Source organism: Cloeon dipterum, chromosome 2 (genome assembly GCF_949628265.1).
Source record: "Cloeon dipterum chromosome 2, ieCloDipt1.1, whole genome shotgun sequence".
Lineage (NCBI taxonomy): Eukaryota > Metazoa > Arthropoda > Insecta > Ephemeroptera > Baetidae > Cloeon > Cloeon dipterum.
Window position 1 is genome coordinate 33,219,446 of NC_088787.1, and position 20,068 is coordinate 33,239,513.

At 39.1% G+C, this 20,068-nt stretch overlaps 1 protein-coding gene across 2 annotated transcripts in view; it reads right to left on the bottom strand.

Annotated features, from left to right (window-relative positions):
* Positions 1–11,768: 11,768 nt before the first annotated feature.
* Positions 11,769–20,068, bottom strand: part of CARPB (Carbonic anhydrase-related protein B) — a 91,780-nt gene continuing 83,480 nt past the window's right edge. Inside the window, exons 7-9 of one of the 2 annotated variants that reach the window (XM_065478765.1) lie at positions 19,622–19,753; positions 16,943–16,988; positions 11,769–16,776 (exon numbers count right to left, since the gene is read on the bottom strand). In XM_065478765.1, coding sequence (XP_065334837.1) covers positions 16,754–16,776; positions 16,943–16,988; positions 19,622–19,753 — 201 coding nt within the window. In that variant the 3' untranslated portion in view covers positions 11,769–16,753. Of the gene's footprint in view, positions 16,777–16,889; positions 16,989–19,621; positions 19,754–20,068 lie in introns of both variants that reach the window. The other variant, XM_065478764.1, reaches the window with a different exon arrangement.

A 20,068-nucleotide genomic window follows, 5' to 3' on the forward strand; every position in this document is an offset into this window, starting at 1 on the left:
GCCCGCACACACTGCGCAGGCAGTGTGTTTGGGCTTGAATCTCGTTAGGAAGTTGAGTGAATATTTTGCGGCGCACCAGATGGTCCGTATTAAAATTGCGGCGCCGCGCATCGCGACACCGGCAGAAAAAAAGGCTCTCGATATTTTGCAAATCGAGTGCCAATCATGCAGCATTTCACCCGGAATAAATGTTCTCCGGGGCAGGTTATTTTTGGATTGCGTTCGCAATATGTGGTGGTTTTTTTTTAATCTTATAGGCGTGTGGAATACATTCAATGCGTGAAAATCCCGAAAGGGAAGGCAAAAAATACCATATTGTTCCGTTAGAAAACTAAAATATTTTAAGCTGTAAATTTAAATTAAACAGATTTCACTTGCGTTTTCGGTCTCGAAAATTTTTTTTAAAACTTTCTATTTTATTTTGATTATTATTTATCAATGGACGCGGGAAATTTGCCTTTCTAAATTATTATATTACCTTAAATTCAACCAAACCCATACCCTTTTTGGCAAGGGTCGTAATGTGAAGTTTTGAAACTCAGCAGGCAGCTTATTTTAATATCACGCTAGTGTTGTGCTTATAGCAATTGCTCCATTAAAGCTATTTCAAGCCTCACATGGGACGTTTTGAAAAGCAAACGGAGAGTCTTTGTACGCTTATACTCCCCCTCAAAATCCATGAAAGCCGCACGAGTTATTTGACAACTCTGTGAGTCACACGAAGGCTGGTTTTCCTTGAAATTTATAATGAACAGATTCAGCAAAGCTTTCAGTGATGTTTCGTGACGGCAATGATCCGGTTGTATTTGCGAGAGGTTGGAGAAGTCGCAATTACGCAGGCTTTCATAACATCAAACATCACTCAATAAAGACACCAGTGGCAAGGGACAAGCAGGGAGACATACGCAAATAAATACAACATTTTGTGAATTGTATATTAATTTGATTTTTTATTTTTCCTGCCTTCAAATTCCAATTGAGTTTTATCAAAATTGGGGAAAATTCATAAAACGACGCAATGATCGTAGAAATAAAAAATACGCATTATTCTCTCTTTAAGGTTTAACCTGATGTCGAGACTTAAGATATTTCAGATTCAAAAAATTTTTTCAGGTCAGGAAGTGAAACTAAAAAATATGCAAAGAGATAAAAAACAGATCACGCTAGTTAATCGATCTCCTTGTACATTTTTCACTCCCTGATTGTGCAAGAAAATTATCGAAAATATCCACCTAAAACTAAAGAATTTTCTACATTTATTGTTTTAATATTATTCCTAATCAGTCTCTTACGCGGACGGGTAAAATTTGAATACAAGCTTCAATTTAACACCGATATATTTATATGATCATGAGTTTTAACAAAATCTAATTTATTTTGTACAAACTTAAATCGTTCTATGTATTAATTAAGGAATTTTTTTATTTAAAAGGGGTTCAATCTTAAGGCCAAAAGTTAATTAAGCAAGAAATCATGTGGAATTCCGCTCTGTATTTCATAATGACGGAAACTCCGAATGTGCGGCATTTTTTGCCTACTTATTTCCAAGTATCGCGCCCAAGATCTCGGAAAGTAATGTGTCGCGCACTCGCGTGTAAAAATTTCAAGCATCTTTACACGCGTATCACGATCCGCGGCATATCAAATTTACGTGTGTCGGGGGCAAAACACGCGGCGGGCGCAAATGCAAATCCCCGGCCGCAAATCGTGCGCAATCGCTGCGAGCCGCGCGCTCTCTTTCGCCGCGGCAGATTTTTCATAATGATTATTTTATGCACATTATAACGGCCGCGCGCGCGGCTGTAAAACACATCGTGTATGTATATACGCGCATACATTCATGCATCAAGGCAGTGCATGAAGCCGTTTTAAAATGTATAAAACACACAAGGGCGGTGGCGCCGGCGCCGGGGCTAATGCCCAATAAAATATACACACACGCCACGCCGGCAGAGATCAGCAGCGAGCGAGTTTATCGAGTTTTAATGTGGCACACGTACCGAACATATACAAACAGAGTGCGGTTTGTCTGTTCTCTCTCTCTCTCTCTCTCTCTCTCTCTCTCTCTCTCTCTCTCTCTCTCTCTCTCTCTCTCTCTCTCTCTGCATGTGTGCTTTCTGGAATTTCCACCTCGCTCGCAGTTACAGCTGTTCCGAACATGATGCATGTGGCTACAGACGCGATTTTTTCGCCCGCAATATCATCGTTCCCCTGGTTTTTTTGCGCGCGCGAAATGAAATGCACAGTTTACACGCGCCGGTGCGCTTTTCTATCTATCTCCGCCGCAGCCGCCGCCCCCAGTGCGCGAATGCTAAAATAAGGCACGTTTTTGTTTCTGGAAGCGGTCCAATTTGATAAAAAGCCTGACAGACGGACGCGTTTGTGTGTTTTGCAGTTGGCGGAAGTTTTATGCCAGCTCTCACGAAGATTCAATGGCCTAGCCGAAGGAAATTGTGAAAAATGTGATGTGAAATTGAAATGGCTGGAATTAATCTGCATTTGAATTGCTTTGCTCAAAAAGTTGCCTCTCGAAATTAACTTCTAAAAAAGCTTGAACCTTAAGTGATTTTCCCTTGTTCCAGAGTTCTAAAAAGAGCTTTGTCCGTCTCAAATTTGATGAAAACAAGGCTAATATACAAATTAGCCGACAATGACTTTGTCGTTCGAAGAGAATTGCTTTTTAGTTATTTATTGAGGATAGAAATGAGAGCAGTCAAACATTTTAAATTACCAGTGATAATGTAATGGTCCACTACGGTTTGGAATTTGTTTTAATGGAACCTGCGGGGGCTGAAACAGCTCCTCTCCAGTAAAAGATCATTCAAATTAATTGGTATCTTCAATTGCTTTCTTTTGAAGACACCCATCAGGGATAATTCTGTTATTTTTTAATTTATTTTTTTACATTTTAAATATTAGAGTTTAAACGTTCTTACTGAGATTGCATCGGTTTAAGAAGTTTTTACAAGGTAAACTGATTATGTCTAAATTTTGCTCCAATGCATTCAATTGAAAGTGGGGAAAATCAATATTATACCGAGTCTGCATTTGATTATAATGCAGAACTAGAATTTGTAAAGCCGTTTGATGGAGTACGCAGTGCGAGGAGTAATACAATAAGTGTATTTCAAGTACATACTAGTACAGTGAGGTTCATTACTTTCCTTCCTGAACGGATTCAATCTACTCTACAGAATCTTGCACTTCAATATGCAAAATAATGGGTGTGACTAGATGAACTTAACTTTTCAAACGCACACTAAAATTCATTTTAAAGTGGTGACAGTTAAAATTTAACCTTTTAAAAAGTGCACTTACTGAATCCAAGCAGTGAAATCGTGAAACTGAAATAAAATTAGCAAAAGTGCAGTTTTTTACCATAAGATATGGTGCCAGTCGATTAAAGAGAATAAATTATGGCTTAATTATCATTACAATAAAAATTCTGTAATTGACCTAGAGTTCTTCATCACAGAGAGCTTTTTTGCTTTCATACACGTGTCTAAGAGACGAATGAGTTTTCCATGATTAAATTTGCAAGAAAGGGGTTTTAACTCCAGGGTGAGCGAGGACTGTGTTACTTGATTAGCAAAAGAAAATGCAAATAGCTTCTATTTGATAAATATATAGTGGTTGCGGAGCCGAGCTCCCACTACTTTTTTACTTTTGGTCTAGGGTATTGTTATTAATGATTGTTAGACGATATTTTTTAGAAATTCGTTAAAGCAACAGAGAGAAATTTTGAATTTAAATTAGTTTGCGCCGGAAACACGAGCAAACAAGTCGCATCTGTAAGAGTTTCGAGCGTACAATTGAGAAGGGCCCGGCTCAATCGGGTAAATTCTTTTCTCATTTTAAATTGTTCTTCAGTCAATTCTCTCAAATTGTTAATTCTAAAGTCGATTATGAATTCTGTTTAAGGTCCTCTTGTATTCTGTTAGACACAGTCGACAAGTGACTGTCTTATTAAAGAGAAGAATTGTTGAAGATCCCGAGAGATTTATTTTTCCCCTCCTAACCCCGAAAAATATTTGATCCCAACTTTTCTCAAGCCACTAAAGTTACTTCTTGAACATTAATAACTAATGCATCGTTTGTTGAACACCTTTTTCGTTAATTACATAAATCCCTAACATAGAATGTTATGACGAATATATCGCACATACATAAGCAGCAAGAAAAAAATTAAATGCACAAATTTTGAGCTGGTTAATTTTGACATTTGTATTTCATTTAAATCCGTCGATTTCGCTTTAATTCTAATTAAAAACACCATTTGTGTTTTAATCACGTGGCTTTCAACTGTAAATTATAACATGCCAGCAGTTTTTGAGCCTGGCTGAATGAAACCATCATTGCATGATAAACCGCCACAAGTATATGTGCGTAATTCTGTCCGAATTATTATCATCCGCGTAGCCTACCCACTATACGTGCCGGTGAGGTGGAAATCGGTTGGAAATTGCCGAATAAACGGCCATCGGCGGAAAGCGCGGCACGTTTTCGCGGGCACACGAGCTCAATTTTCTGAGCTGCCGGGCTGTGTCGGCGGGAAATATCATTTCTGGCTTCGCCAAATTCATGCGAAACCCAATTTAAATATCCCAGGAGCGAAAAATGAGGCGGCCGCTGCGTTGGAAATTCCTTTCAATGCGCGCGCCCGTGCCCCACGGCCGAACATAATCAGAAGGGTCGGAACCAAAAAGGGCCCTGCGGGAGATCGATGTAAATGATCTCTCTCTTTCTCTCTTTTCCCCGGCTGCGAACGCACTCGCTTGCTTGTTGATTTGCGGGAAAAAGGAACATGTGTATGCTCCATTTTTACGTCTGCATTTACACGCGCGAAAGCATTCATAATTCTCGGAGGCTGGTGGGAAAGCCGCGCGCGCCAGCGAGCAAGCGAGAGCGACAATGAGAGCGCAGCTAGCACGCGGGATGAAAACTTTCCTTTCGGAATTATCCGCGCATCTGCCGAGTCTCACAGCATCCACTTACATACAAAAACCCGCACCTACGCATGCATGCATGCAGAGCCGCCTCCGGAGGCCGCCTCCCCTGGGAAAACCAACATCGCGCATAACACACACATATATCTGTGAGAGCGCCGCCCAGCTCAACCACCAGTATTTCCAACTGTTTGCTTCGAATTTCAAATTTGTATGTCTTTTATATAAAAAATAAGCACCATTCATAAATTCATAAGCTACTTTAACAATAAATGGGGCATTTTTTCAACTAGAATTTTACTCTTGAAAATCAAAATTATTTTTATGTTAAAAATTTTAATATACAAATAGCTCACATTCAGGGAAATTTCGAAACACTAATACATCGCTGAGCTGAGTCCCTTGTAAATTTCATTTTTCATTAAATTCCGTGCGTGTGTATTTCTTTCTTTTTCAATTTTAAAATATTATATTTCTTTAGATTTATCTGGGTAGAATTTATACAAAATCGCGACTTTCAGTCATCAAGTAGACAAAAATATGAAATTGTCAATCTCTTCAAACTGTCTCTATTCCAGATTCACGCAGGTATGGCTGCTGCTAGCGCCTGAAAAAAATTATTTCAAGATCTTGATGGAATTAGCGTTTGAAGAAAGAAACACTTTACCGAAAATCTAAATCTAAGTACATTTTTTTTATCAGCTCTCTTCCTTTCAGTAGGGCAAATCCTCGAAACAGGCAAAACGAATAACATGGGACAAAGAGCCTCATTGGAGGAACCTTTCTCTCATTTTAAACGTTTTAGATTTTAACTTAAATTACCTAAACTTATATACTCCAAGAAAATTAAACTTCAGTCAAATTTAAAATCCCATATTAGTTTATCTAGCTAAGAAATGAATTTCAACGAGTTGGAATTTCATTTGCAAGTTGAAGTTCAGAAAAAGACGGCTGTGCAATGATTAAAATTATTTTCTCTTAAAATTTTAAACCAATTTAATCAAAACACCAGTAACATTTCCTTTCAAAGACTGATGATAACTCACACGTTCAATCCATAAAAATTTCACCCCCACACAGGCAGCAGCCCCCGAGCCGCCCCCGGCCTGGCTGCTCCTGTGGGAGCGGGCGGCAGACCATGTGTGCCTAACTCCATCCTCGGATATTTATCTGCGGCAGCTAGTCTTTTTTCGCGCAGTTTTCCTACTTCTTCTTGCTCTCGGCGGCGGTGGCGGCAGGTCTCTGAGGGCCTCGCCCGCTTCTTGGAGAGGGTTGCAGCCGGGCCAGCCAGCCAGCCAGCCAGCCAGCACACGGTTCTCGACCGGCGGCATCCGTGGTTAAGAGGTCGGCATAATACAATTGTCCCTCGCCAAGGTGTGCCGCCTTGCCGAGCCTGCCACACAAGGGGATTGATTGTTGGTCTTTTATATAAATAACGAGAGGACGCCGGCGGGCTGGTCTCGTGAAAAGAAAAGTTGGCGAGTCGGAGGAAATGGCCCGATGGCCCCGAGATGCTGTTTATGATGGAGCTGCCGGGGCAAAAACTTTGCTGCCGCAATATCAATTGATCTCCATCTTCGCCGCCCCGCTGCCGCGCGCGCTGACTAAACGAGAGCTTGTTGAGCGAATCTTGTTGACTTTAATGCCTCTCCGCGAGAGCTGCTTTGCGGTTCACGCCTCAACGAGCCAAGTTTGGCCAATGCCGCCACTGCTGCCTCCCTGCCGTGAAATTGCATTTTCTGCTGTTTTCGTCCAACTTTTTGACTGCGACTCGAACCCCCACTTGTACCGAGTTCTTGCACCGTCTCCAGAATTTTGATGTAAGAGCATAGAACATCCTAGTTTAAGCATAAAATGGTTTTCAGGACAAATAATTCAGTTATTTGAGGACTTCCCCTAATGCTACATAAATTCCTTTGTTTAATAAATCAGATCATTTCTCGTATGTTTGATTAAAATGTGTAATGTGGGATTACTTGAGAAGCTTGGGATGCCCGCTAAATTTTCTACTTTTTCCCTAAAACTTTTAAAATTAATTTTATGATTTGGGTACCAAGATGAGAATTTACCTATATGAAAGAATTTTTTGTTGTTGAAATTTGACTTAGCTAGCTCATTGCCAGTGTATAGTGAGCTGTTTATGTTTTGGAAAACTTAAGTAAGGGTAATTACAACTATAAAATAAACAGATTTGGCTTTTCTGGCAATTAGTCAAGGATCTGTTCTTTGCTACAAAGATGGGAAATCAAAATAGTATAACGAAATGAGCCAAATTTTCCTTCAAACAAAACAACATATAAGAATAAGTTAGGGAAATTAGAAAAATTGGAAACGTAGAAGAAGCTAACTTCCATAAGACGAAAGCTTTGCCATTTTTTATATTTAGAAAGGAATTTTGGCAGACATTGTACCCCATTAACATTAGGGGAGCAGTTACTAATTTGCAAATAGCTCTGAACGATAAAAATCAGGCAGGAAAAATTTTAAAATAAGGATTTGAATTTTTATTGCTTTTATACTCACGATGTTGCAAGCATCACAAACTATACTTCAACGTTTCCATATTAAAATATCTAAATACAATAATTTCAACTGAAAATCCTGAAAATATGCACTATCGCAAGCTAAATTCCTTTCTGCTTCTCTTTTCAAGAAACGCATTTTTTTATAGCTTTATAAGCAAACACAATTTTCAAATAACTAACAAGCACTTCTTTTTGGATGCTGCCTGGTCCAGGTCAAGATAACAATCGCAAACGTGTCCGTGTTTTTTTTGCCCCAGGAACAAACGACAATTCGGATTGGGAGCAGTGGCGGCGAGGAGTGAATTGGATTGTCGCCGGGCTGGCTCCCTAAATTACGGATCGAGGTCGGGGGAGAGGGCGCGGAAATCTTGCGTGTTCAATTTATTGTAATTGGACGGGTGAAATTTAGTGCAATCATTACATGCATGGCAGGCAGGTGAGCCGGAGCATAACCGCGTGCGAGAGAGAGAGAGAGAGAGAGAGAGAGAGAGAGAGAGAGAGAGAGAGAGAGAGAGAGAGAGAGAGAGAGAGAGAGAGACCGAACGAGAGCGAGAGATCTATTTTCCGCCCACCCGCTCTCGCCGGAGATAAAAGAAGTTTCATTAGATTCCGGGTCTGGTGCGCGCTGCAATTCCCAGCGGAGGCTACCTTACCATAGTAGTTAGCAAAGAGGGTTAGAAAAAGTGTTGAGAGTCACGCCTAGGGCCTCGATAACGAGGCTATATGAGGGCAAAAGCAGGTTATTGACAAAAAGGAAAGCAGCCGACTGACTCTGAGTGCAACGCGGCGGGCGAAATTTATATAAGAGTGCTGAGTGAGAGAAATGCCAACAGCGGAAAATGGGCTCGAATTCACCTGTGCTGTAAAACTTGTGATTTATCAAAGACCGGAGCGAGCGTGTTTTGCTGCCGCTTCAAGAGGGTGTTCTGCAATCGATTTACACGACTTGCTCCTCACCTTTGTTATTTTTCGGCAACAGGCCACTTTTGCCAACATCTGCGAGAGTTGACAAGCAGTGCTGCAAGAAAGTGGCCAAATTTGATTCGCGATTCATGTAAAACGAGAAATTTGTTATTTAAACATGAAAAATACAAAAATGTAGGAAAAACTTTAATTTACCAAGAAATTATTTATTTGTTTTATATGTTATTTGTAAAATTTTAATATTAAATTTTATTAATATATTAATTTTAATTAAATATACATGTACTTGAATAAAAGTAATTGTTGTTATTGATTTAATCTAATGTGAAATAACAACCTTTTTTAACTGAGTAAAAATTACGATATAAATAAACACGCTTAAGTAACCACTTCATTAACAAAGTTTTAACACTATTTGTACATTATTATTACCTGAAAGATTTTATCATTCAAATGATTTGCTGCAATAGATAAAACCCGAATACAATGTTAAATCACTTGACTTCAACATACTCGAACAGCACGTTAAATGAACTACTAGCTATAAATATTTCCATAACATAGGAAATCTAGAAAAGCGCGCAACAAAATTTGTTATTTTAATACTAAAAGGGAAAAAGTTGATTAATATGGAGACCTAACGTTTTATAGGTTTTAATAAATTACTGTAACATATATACAATCAAATAAGGAAGAGGGGGGATGACGGGAGATGCTTCCGTCTCAATTAAGTAATTTGCGAACTCACGTTCGGGGCTGCTCAACTTTGAACTGCATGCAAAGAGATACCAATGAACTTTGCATTATAATAGTAATAATTTTAACACCGCCGCAACGATTGCGCAGAAGTTTCATACTTTGAAGAAGTTAAGAAAAGCAAAATTTATAAATGAAAAAACTTTGCGCAGAGCTAATTATCGTTCGCCGAGAGCTGAATCTAATCAAAGTTATGCCATTTGCCGCAAAGCAAGTTGCATCCCACTTAACTCGAGCGAAACTTCCCCGGACGACAAGTGGAAAATGAGCTCTCTCAGGCTGCTAATTGTTTCCAAATAAACCTCGGGAGTAAATAATTTATCAAGGCCCTCGGCGCTGTGGCAGACCGGCCGGCCGGGCGAGGAAAAAATGTAATTAACCTTCGCAGGCAGGCAGCGCAGGTCTTGCGGCTTGGCTAATGTATCTCAAATTGACAAAATGCCCTCCTGGCGGATAGTGACAAATTACTTGGCGTGCACCGCCAAACACGCTTGCTTTTCTCGCTCGCCGTGTCTTGAAAGAGGCAGCCCGAGGCCGTTGGTTGTGCTTCCGCCCCGTCCTTGCTGGGAAGAACGAGACACCCAACTCACGTGGCGCAGAGCGAGACAACTGTTTGCGGATTTGTCGAATTCATTTTGCCTGCCGCCCCGAGCGCTTTTTGGCCCGAAAACCATGTTTCAATCTAAAACACAATGGCTTAGTCACGAGGCCGCAAACTCTTTGAGCAAATAGTTTTGTTCTGGTTTCATTTTCAAACAATTTAAGTACATAGATAAATGATTTTTATTTTTACCAATTCACCAGTTGCATAAACCCTCAGTATTCGAAGCCGTCAACAGATGGCGCCGCCGTATACTTTGTAATAAATTTCATTTTAAGGCACTTCCGCTGCGATTTCAGATTCAATCCAGCCACTGTGCTCTCTTCACTTAATATAATTTCTTTTGACGTGCTGAAAACCAAAATCAGTCTAGCCATTCGCCGTAGAAACGTTGGAAAATATTTATGTTAAAAAAATAGCTTTTCACGATGCTACGTCAATTGGCTTAATATATTTTTGTTTTCAGCAAGTAAAAAGAAAGCATATTAAGTGAAGAATGCACAGTGGCAGGATGGAGTCTTAGATCGCAGTGAAAATGCCTTAAATTAAATTAATTACTAAATTATATGGTGGCGCCATCTCTGTTGGTCGCTCCGAACCCTGAGGGTATATCTATAAAACTGGTTAATTGGAAAGAAAAGAGGAACATTTAAAGCCCCTTCCACAAGAAAGAAATTTGATGTATGACAGAATGAAAATCCAGGACTGTATATTATGGTATTAAAGAGAGCTCACAATCAGTGTCCAAAACTCGTGGACGAATAAAGGAAAAGGACAGAGCAAACCAAACATCAAACCAAATAAGAGGTTTCTCAATCATCCATCGCACCCGGCACAAATTTTTCATCGAGACCTCAATCGTGTTGTAGCACACAAGGACAAATGACAGCGGCGCCTCCTCTCAAACGTCGCCGGCGTGAAGCCAAATCAAATTCCGGACTGAAAGCCGCTGGAAAATTTCTCATGGCGAGAGAGAGGGCACGTCCATAGAAAACTCATCATTCATGGCCAGCCGAGTAAATGGAAAACGTCGTGGAGAAAAATCTGAGTCAGTTGCAGCGGCTGCGGTCGCTGCCATCTCGGTTGCAAACCTCACTCATCCATCACGGCCCTTGTTGGGAAAATAGGCCGTGATATAGAGCCACGGCCCAAATAATACACCCTTTCTTGCCTGGGCCTTTCAACTTTAGCTGTTTCAGCTACGTGCTGGCCTGCTCTAGCACAAAATTGAAACAAAAAGTAAAATGTTTTTACTAATTATTTTAAGAAATTTGTAAAAAATGGCAATGAACATTAATTTATTGCTCTCGTTTTTTTCAAACTTAATTGAAATTGTAAATAAAATGTCAAATTTAATTATTTTTAAGTTTAATGCTATATTTAGTTTGTTCTAATTTAATATTTTTAATCTTTTTGTTTTATGAAAAATTATATTGGATATTAAAATATAATTTCTTTAAATAATTTCAGGTTATCACCTAGTTAACAGAATCTAAAATATTATACTCTGCCATACTCTACTAAGCCTAAGCATTGTAATTAAAGCATTTCCTTTTAGATGACATGAAGAATTAGTCCATGTTAATACCATCCATTCAAAATAGTTGTAAACGAAATGTGGTGAAAGCCGAACTTTTCAATATTCTCGATTTATTTTTAGGCAATGGCTTAATATTTCTTATTTCTTATATTACAAAGGTTAATTATAATTTTGTTATGAATTTGGAATTTATTCTGCACAATTTTATGCTGGACTTTGAAAAGCGTTAGTCAAATTTTCTGTCTTGGAGGTGCCTCTTTTAATTGCTAAATTAATCTCCAAAAGCATCTAAATACACTCAAACTATACGCTTGCATTGCCAAGAAACAGTCGTTCTGAATAATTAACCAACCTGTTGCTCCGTGTTAAACACGTTGCATATTCATCAATTTCCAGCCAAAAAGACTCTTGCAAGCAACAAATGACAACTGTAACACTTTGTAAAAAGGTGCATTTAAATAAAACACGTAACAAGGTAAGTTTTCATTTCCTTTCATTGTGGTTTGATATTTTTGATTGCATATACCTTCTAGATTGTCAGGAAACCAAACAAGGCTCGTAACTCAACGCGGGCAGGAACGACGCTTGTTAAAACATCACATAAAAAAACGGCGAGGAAGATTTACAGCTGCAATCGTCTGGCCAGCCAGCCAGCAGCCAACGCAACAATAAAAAAGCAAAGTGCCAATTAATTGGCGATACGCGATCCACACCCGTGCCGCCGAACGAGGTCTTCCATAAATGTATGTGTGTGTGTGTACGCGCGGCCTTTATGAATATGTAACGGGAACGCAAGTGGAATCGTGCAGCAAAGATGGATGAGACGTGTGCGTTACGCAAAACGCATGGGAAATTTCGCTTGAATAGAGTCGGCAGAGGCGGCGAGAAATTCGAGCACAGCTGCGTGAAGCTAGGGGATGGAAAGAGAGCGAGGATAGGGTTGCCACGGTCGCTATAAACGTTGTTAACAGTTGTATAAAAAAGTTATGCCCTGACTGGGTAATTTGTTATTCGGCTTTAAGAAAGAGGATCAAAATGATCCGGTAATGATTCAATGAATCTTTGCCGCGCTTACATTCCTGTACTGATCAAAAATTAAAATATAACTGAAATTTTTATTTATTTCAATTAATGTCAAGCATTGCGCATCAAAATCGAAATTGGAAAATCAGGTTATGTTTAGAAATGAAACTGCTTGTTTTTGTTGCCGATTAAAACGATTATTTCCGTGAAAATTATCACAGCACAATGTAATGATTGAGAAGAAATTTGCTGGACCAGATTTCATAACTTCAGAAAAATCAGAAATTAAAATTTCTTTAGGGTACAAACATTTAAAATTAAAAAAAATGAATTGGGGCACTGCATAATGACAGGGTAATAAATATTCCCTTTTAATTTCGAATAATTTTACTAAACTAAAAGTTTGGTTACGTCAACTGGGATAATATATACATGTATCTGGGGAAAAAGAAATTTGAGCTAATCATTTATATCAATATTTAATATTGTTTTAATTGCGCGATTCTCACCGAATTTAACGTTTACATCACTTTTCCCGACTAAAGAAAATTTCAATGATTTTCAGCAGATAAAAACACCAGCATAACATCAAAGAGTGAACTGAAATTGGCCAACAGAAAATAACTTTCATTGAGCAATTGCAGTGCGGCAACCTTAGGCGCAAGGGTGAGAAAAGAAAGCGGGTTCGTGGATGGGTTTTGTGTTGCACCCCGCAGAGGATTTGACTCGCGCGCGCACTCAGCCGCCTACAGGTCAAATCTAATTGATCCTTACAAGAAGCAACTACCACCACTCGGTCGGTTGGTCGGCCAGCGCGTCGATTTTTATTTCCGGCCTCGATCTCGCTCTTTCTCCCTCGTCCTTTTCGTGCTTTCCCGCCGCCGACTGCTGAACAGAAAACACGGATAGTCGCTCGCAATTTATTAAAAAAAGAAAGAGAGCAGGGAAAAACGAGAGGTGGATGCAGGGGATTCGTTTGCTTCTCTTTCTCCTCAATGTCGGTTGCTGTCTGTCGTTCTGTCGGGGTGGCGAATCGGAAAACGATATGTCTGCGAGGGGCACCTGTAAAATGTTTACTGCTGCCGCCTCCGGACAATCTGATCGGCCGAGGAAATAGTTTGATGATTTTCCAGATTTGCTACCAACTCGCCCACATTCTGTTTGCATTTTATTTCGAAATATGGAAAGATTTTAATCAAATTCAAAAAAATTAAAGTAGCTGAGAATTTAGATGGCAAAAATTTTAATAGAAACACAAGTTCAAGGGTTGAAGACAAAGGGAAAAACAGGCCAGCGTAGAAAAGTCATAATTAAATAAAACTAAAACGCCGAAAACGCTTTTGTCTTGAAAAAATTCGATAAGGAAGTTCTGAAAATTTTTGGCAAGATTGTCTGAGAAGATTGACAAAATAATTTTAATTAGTTGCAAGTGCCAATATTAAAATGTTAGAAAAAAGCTCAGAACAGCGAATTTTTAAAAAAAAAAAAACTCCACTCATCGGTCATATTTTCACTCTGTAAAATGTTCTCGCTGTTTTTTTTTGCATTATCAGAATCCAGGTAAATAGAGATGTTGAAGTGAAAAATGTAAAGCTTTTACCGAGTGCGTGTTAATATATTCGGCACTAAAACCAAAGTCAAAAGCCTCTATAGTAGTGTAACGTTAAACACATGCAAGCTGGTGATGAATAATTAATTTTCGGTTACCCACTTCCGGAAAATAATCTGCAGGCCCGACCGAAGTTCGCAGCATGCATCCACCGAATATAACTAGCTGTTTCAACTTTGCTATTAAGGGAGCCGAAATCCCAGACGGGCGAGAAGCCGCGTTCCGGGCAAATCCGAAAATCCCGTTATTTGCGCGGATCAGATTTCCGAATCAGAAGTAAAGCCTCTTTGAGGGGCGTTCCAGGAATTCCCATTTCGACGCGCGCTCATGCACGAGTCTCTGGAAGTATACACTTATACTAACCTCGTTCGTTGCGGCATTGGGGAAATTAATAATTTTTCCGAATCGGCAAGCTATTATGATGAAGAACTAAATCACATTTTACGGGGGGAGAGTCCAATAAAAATATCACACAAACTGCTGGCTGACGGAAAAATCACGTAGAACGTGTTTGCCCGACGAAATTGCATTGTTGTAACAAGCGTATGTAACGTAACATAATTGGTAATTCAACAATTTCGCCTACAACAGCGGACATGTTAACAAGATTATATACATTTTCGTAATGTTATCATCGGGAGCAAGCCAGTTTCGATTAAAATTACACGTGATCATATGTGTACGAGATGATTTCATTCTTTTTTGTTTTATTTATCAGTCCGACTAATTAGGCAACGGTTTTGTTTTGTTTCTCAATTTACTTTTGTGTTAAATATTTTTGTTTTCGTGTGTATATCTACTTGCCACTTTTGTCCTGTACACGAACATCCAATTCACAGAGAGTTATTATAATTGTCCATCTATATAACGGTACGTAATTTCGCGTGCGTTGATCGTGTCTACGTTAAAACCGCTGTTGGCTCACAATCATGGCAAAAGTATGCATGTGTCAAGCAATCAGGGGGGTTGGGGACGCTCTTAATGCCTAAGTACATGTAATTATCAGTTCTGTATGTGTTTATATAATACGCGACTTGATGAGGGAAATGTGTCAGAAACGATTCCATTTGCGGCGGCAGTCGAAAGGTCCGTGTTGACTCTGCCAGGGTCAAATGAAAATAGAAGTGGAGAGGTAATTGGATTTCAAGTTGAAAGCCGATTTTGAACATGAATTTATAGCAAAATTCAAATGCGACGATGAATATATTCGAATAAATTGACTCTTTCCGCCTCCAGCACATTCCACACTCACAATAATTAACAATATAATATATTGCCTAGGGTCGCAGTCGCTCCTCTCGCAATCAAAATCACAAACAAGCCTCTGTCTAAATATGCCATCGAAATTTCTCTACAGACACGAAAATTTTTGAGAGATATGTGTGAGTTTGTTGCTCCAAAGACAAGACGTATAATTGAGAGATTCACCTGCCAACAAGGCTACGCGTTCCCCGAAACATGAGCTGCAGAAATAACACGTGTACGAAGTTTTCGGTGCAGGCTGGTCCACAATTTGACTGCAAAATCGTTGCCAATCAATACAAAGAAAAAGCCAATTTTTAAGTACGACGTGCAATCAAATCATGGGGCACTCTGCATGATATCAAAATTAGATTTACAACCGACAGCACCAGCAAGTAGCGGCTCGTTCGAGCGGCAAATTTAAAACAAAGTGGATTAAGTGTATGGCACACGCAACGCACTCTGTTATTCGCACATTCCGCTTCTGCTCGCGCTCCGTCCGGATTAGGGAGGCAAAAAAGAGCGAGATTTTACGCTCTTGCTCGACTCTGAGACTGTTAATTCTGGTAGTGCACTGCCATTAAAATGAAGTTTAACTACTATAATAGTTGATTTATAACATATGTGCAAGCTTAGGGAAGGCTGTTTGATTTTTATTTGCACAAAATCAACATCTTTCTCCACTATGATTTTAATTTAATCAATAAACCTGATATTTCTTGTTTAAATTTATATTTGCTTCAAACCCTTCAGATTTATGATCGATAAATCCAAACTGGGTGGTTCGAGAAAATCTAAATTTTGAATTTGAATCATTTTAACCATAATGTACTTATTTATAAAACAGTTTTGTTATATTTAACGCCAGATTTAAAACAAAATACGCCGAAATTTTGTATAATTTATAAAAAGAGCAGTCACAAATTGTATTGATCATGTGTACTATAATGTTTTATAAGCAATTATTTCATTTAAATTGTGTAATTTTCGAATAGCAAACCAAAAATTCAAAATCCGGGAAATCGAGCAAAACTGCTATGCTCTCTCTAATCGAGACGCAGAGGGAGCAGTAAAACGAAGCGCAACAAAGAGAGAGCCGGCTCTCTGTCTCTCATTACATTCGAATCATCGTTGCGCGGAAAGGCATCACTTTTGCGCGAACGATATAAAAAAGGGAAAGAGCGAAATAACGAGAACACATCGCAGGCTGGCTTTTTATGTGCACCAATAAAATCGGGACCGAAATCACTCAGACCGGGATGAAGAGCTTTTTTACCTGCGTTTGGGGGCGGGGGTGGGGGTGGAGCGTCCATTTCCATGATTGGGGGCCGCACTTACTTTTACGACGCACACATTCATATTTAAACAATTTGTCAGCAGGTGGAATCACAAGTGAGCGTCATTCTTTTGATATGTGTCGGTTGCCTCTTTTTTTCCTCCATTCAACTTGCTTGCTTGCTTTTGTGTGTGTGTGTGCTTTTATACATTTTTCGGCTCTCGCACGCATACACTCTCTTTCTCTCGTTCTGCTTTCGCTCTCAAAAAAGTCGGCACTTCTCGCGTCCAGCTGCGTGGATCCGCCCGGCATTACGTTTCTCTCCACGAGTTGGCTGCAAATCAGTAGAGGACGTTTTGTCAGTATGCGCAACGATTTAGAGAAAAGCTTTTGGCAGAAATTTTGCGAATGTATATATATTTGAAAGAAAGGAAACATTGAACACACTTTTTAGAGCCAATCGATTGGCTCCAGGTTGAGAGTGCTCTGTGGATTCTTACCCTTGTAGTACACCTCGCGGTTCATGGAAGGACAGTGCTTCATGCCCTGTGAACAAAACAGTTTTAAATGAAGCAAAACTAATAATGAGCTCAATTTAAGATGATCTTGGGGACTAAACAGAGAGAAATGACAGAGAGCCATGCACTTATAAATATTTGGACTAAATACGCTTTATATGTTTACGCCGTTTACGCCTGATCTTTGACTGTTTGAATTAAAATAACATTTTTATTTTAATTCGCGCAGAGTTTAAAAATCTACCATTTTAATAGAGAAACCAGGATGGGGATGGTGATTTGGAGCGATTTTTAGACGATTTAAAATGTTATTGAGCGTTGAGTAAGAACGTTTTTTGCAAATTAATTTTTATCAACGGGTTGAGAGAAGTGGTGGGGGAGAACTCTTAAAACACTCCAGTTCCTGTTCTTAAGCGGATGTAAAGAGGAGTTAAATCTTAGAAATTCTAGCGATTAGAAACCGAGATTTAGAGGTGGCAAAACATTGCCGGAAATGAAAGAATTAAAAGTGTTTTTAAGTTTGTAAGTAGAATATCACGAAATTTGACATGACTGACTGCCTCTGAAATGTATTTTGACACGAATTTACCACCTACTACTATCATTGGGACTACTTTTAAAGGCATTTCACATTTTTTTAATGAACAATTAATTATTAAAAAATGTATGAAAGCCCTAAAGATTGCAAAAATGATCTTTAACGACATTTGGCCGTCAACAATGACCTTATATTTAGTTTTAACTTGGTCGGAAAAGACAAGCTGAATCAAAAAATGCAAACCACTATTAAGATCATGAAGAGACAAGATATTGCGTTCACTAAATTTCTCAAAACAGCTCAATTAAAAACCCGAAATTTTTTCATAAAATTTCAATGAGTTCACGATATCTGGTAATGAATGGGAATTTCTTTGATTTTGCTTGAAAATACCCAAAACTCCCCCTCTTATTCAGGTACCTTTCAGAAATAAAAAAAGTTTTTCCAATTGATATGAATTTCTCTATCGTCGCAACTCTAAAAACGAGCCAAAGTTTGGTCAAACACAAAAACCATTTCCGGCACAGAATGCGGTTATTATTAGTGCGGTGGTGTACGGAGGCACGTCTACCTGACGATTTTGTTTTTATGCCGGCGTGGAGAGAGCGAGATCAACAATTTTCATTTGCGGTGGCGGCGGCACATCCATCACCGGCTCTCAAGTGTTTGCTTTTTCCGCACCGGCGATATTTGCCTGGCCGGCTACTTGACTCGCGTTCCGCATGCAGCTTCAATATTATTTTATACAGACGTGGCGCACGCGCGCATTCTGCTCTATTTGCTCTGCTCTCGTTTCGCAAATACACACGGCAAGAATCAATTTGAATTAATTAAATCAAACCCCCGCGCCATGCGCGCATGTGTTCCGCAAACTCGACCGCCGCTAAAATGTGAAAGGTAGACTTGACGCAGCTACACTTCACTCGAATTTGAAAGCATAAATCTGTATTTTTGTCTGTAAAGTGAGATTTTAGACAAGACAAATAATTAAAATTATTAGAAATCATGTGAATAAAACTGGTTATTTAACTGGTGGTAAATTTTGTAAGACCTGTTTGCTTAAAATTAAATTTTTTCTGAAAGTTCAATAGCATCATTGTTAGAACTTGAAACGACAATCGATTGTCATGTCTGCTGTGTCAAAATTTCCGCGGAATATTTTTAGTGAAATGAACAATTTACCTTTTATTTTTAGATTCATGGGTTAAAAAATACTTTTCTGAGACTATTTGTTTAATTTTTCCATCATTTTCTCAACTTTGTTAGGAGTGACTACGAGTAGTAGTATTTTAGAAGAAAATATGTGGAATTCTTGAGTGGGAAAAACTAGGATATATGGTATGCCGAAATTACTGAAATTAGTTCTGATCGCAGCAACACAGAAAAAAGCCGTAATTCGTGACATTCGAAAAAAAATGGGCGTGGTTACCCCAAAATTTTAAGGAGTGACACAGGAAAGGAAATTTAATATATTCTGTTTTGCACTGACACAGTGGGTTAAAAAGTAAAAATCAAGGCTAAATTTTCGTAGTGTGAAAGAGTTGAACGATATGCCACCTGCATTGAAAGACTGTCCGGCGGCGCAGTTTCTCTTCCTCCGCAAGGCGTATGTTAGGTCAAAATTGCGATATTTGTTTATGTTTTACTTTTTATAGTTCTTCGGCTTTTTCTTCCTAGCCTTGACAGGGTCTTAGCTTCTCAACTTTTTACAGCCCTTTCTTACAAGCATTGATTTTAACTTGTGAATGAATGCAATTTTCATAAAATATGTAGTAGCAAAATTATCCATTATCAAAAACTCAACTATAATAGTAAATATTTTAATACAGGTTTAGGGGACAAAGTGCCGGGAAATCTGCTCATTTAACTGTGCCAAAACCACCCAAATTACAGGCATTGATGTACAAATAAATAAGTATGGAAAAAACACGTAAATGAGATTCAAATAACATTTCCGCATAATGCTATTAGGATACTGTAATTTCAACATTTCTAGAGTTTGAAACTAATCTTATTATGCATAAATTCATTATGAGTAATTTTAATTTTAAGCTATTCATTCAAGCCTATGGCTGACTTTTTCAATATCAAGTTGGAGCGTAATACAACAAATAAGTTCTCACCTCCTGTTTGTTGAAATCAATGTTTGTGCGGACCAGCCGGTGGTGAAGGGGCTGCGGGGGCCTGTAGTTGTTGCCCAGGGGGGCCGAGGGCGTCAACTCCTCGCCCTGCACCAAGCGTCGCAGGCCATGCAGCTGAAATGGAAAAAAAGCACACTTCTTGTCAGTAGACCTCAAAGACATTTTCGTTCTTTCTTTCTCTCTCGCGCTCATTTTCTTTCATCTCGTCGGCGCGGTTGCTTTCCGACTTTGCACCAGACTTTCACTCTCTCTCTCTTTGATGAAGAGAGAGTGAGTGAGGTCATTAATTAAAAATTTGCCCCCGCTTCTTAAAGCGAGAGTGAGCGCGCCAGTTTATTTGCATGCAGATCTGGTCCGAGTGAACACGCGAATGCCGAAAGTGAATTAGCACTTTTTTTTCGAAACTCTCCGCGGCCTTTGTGGCGCGCA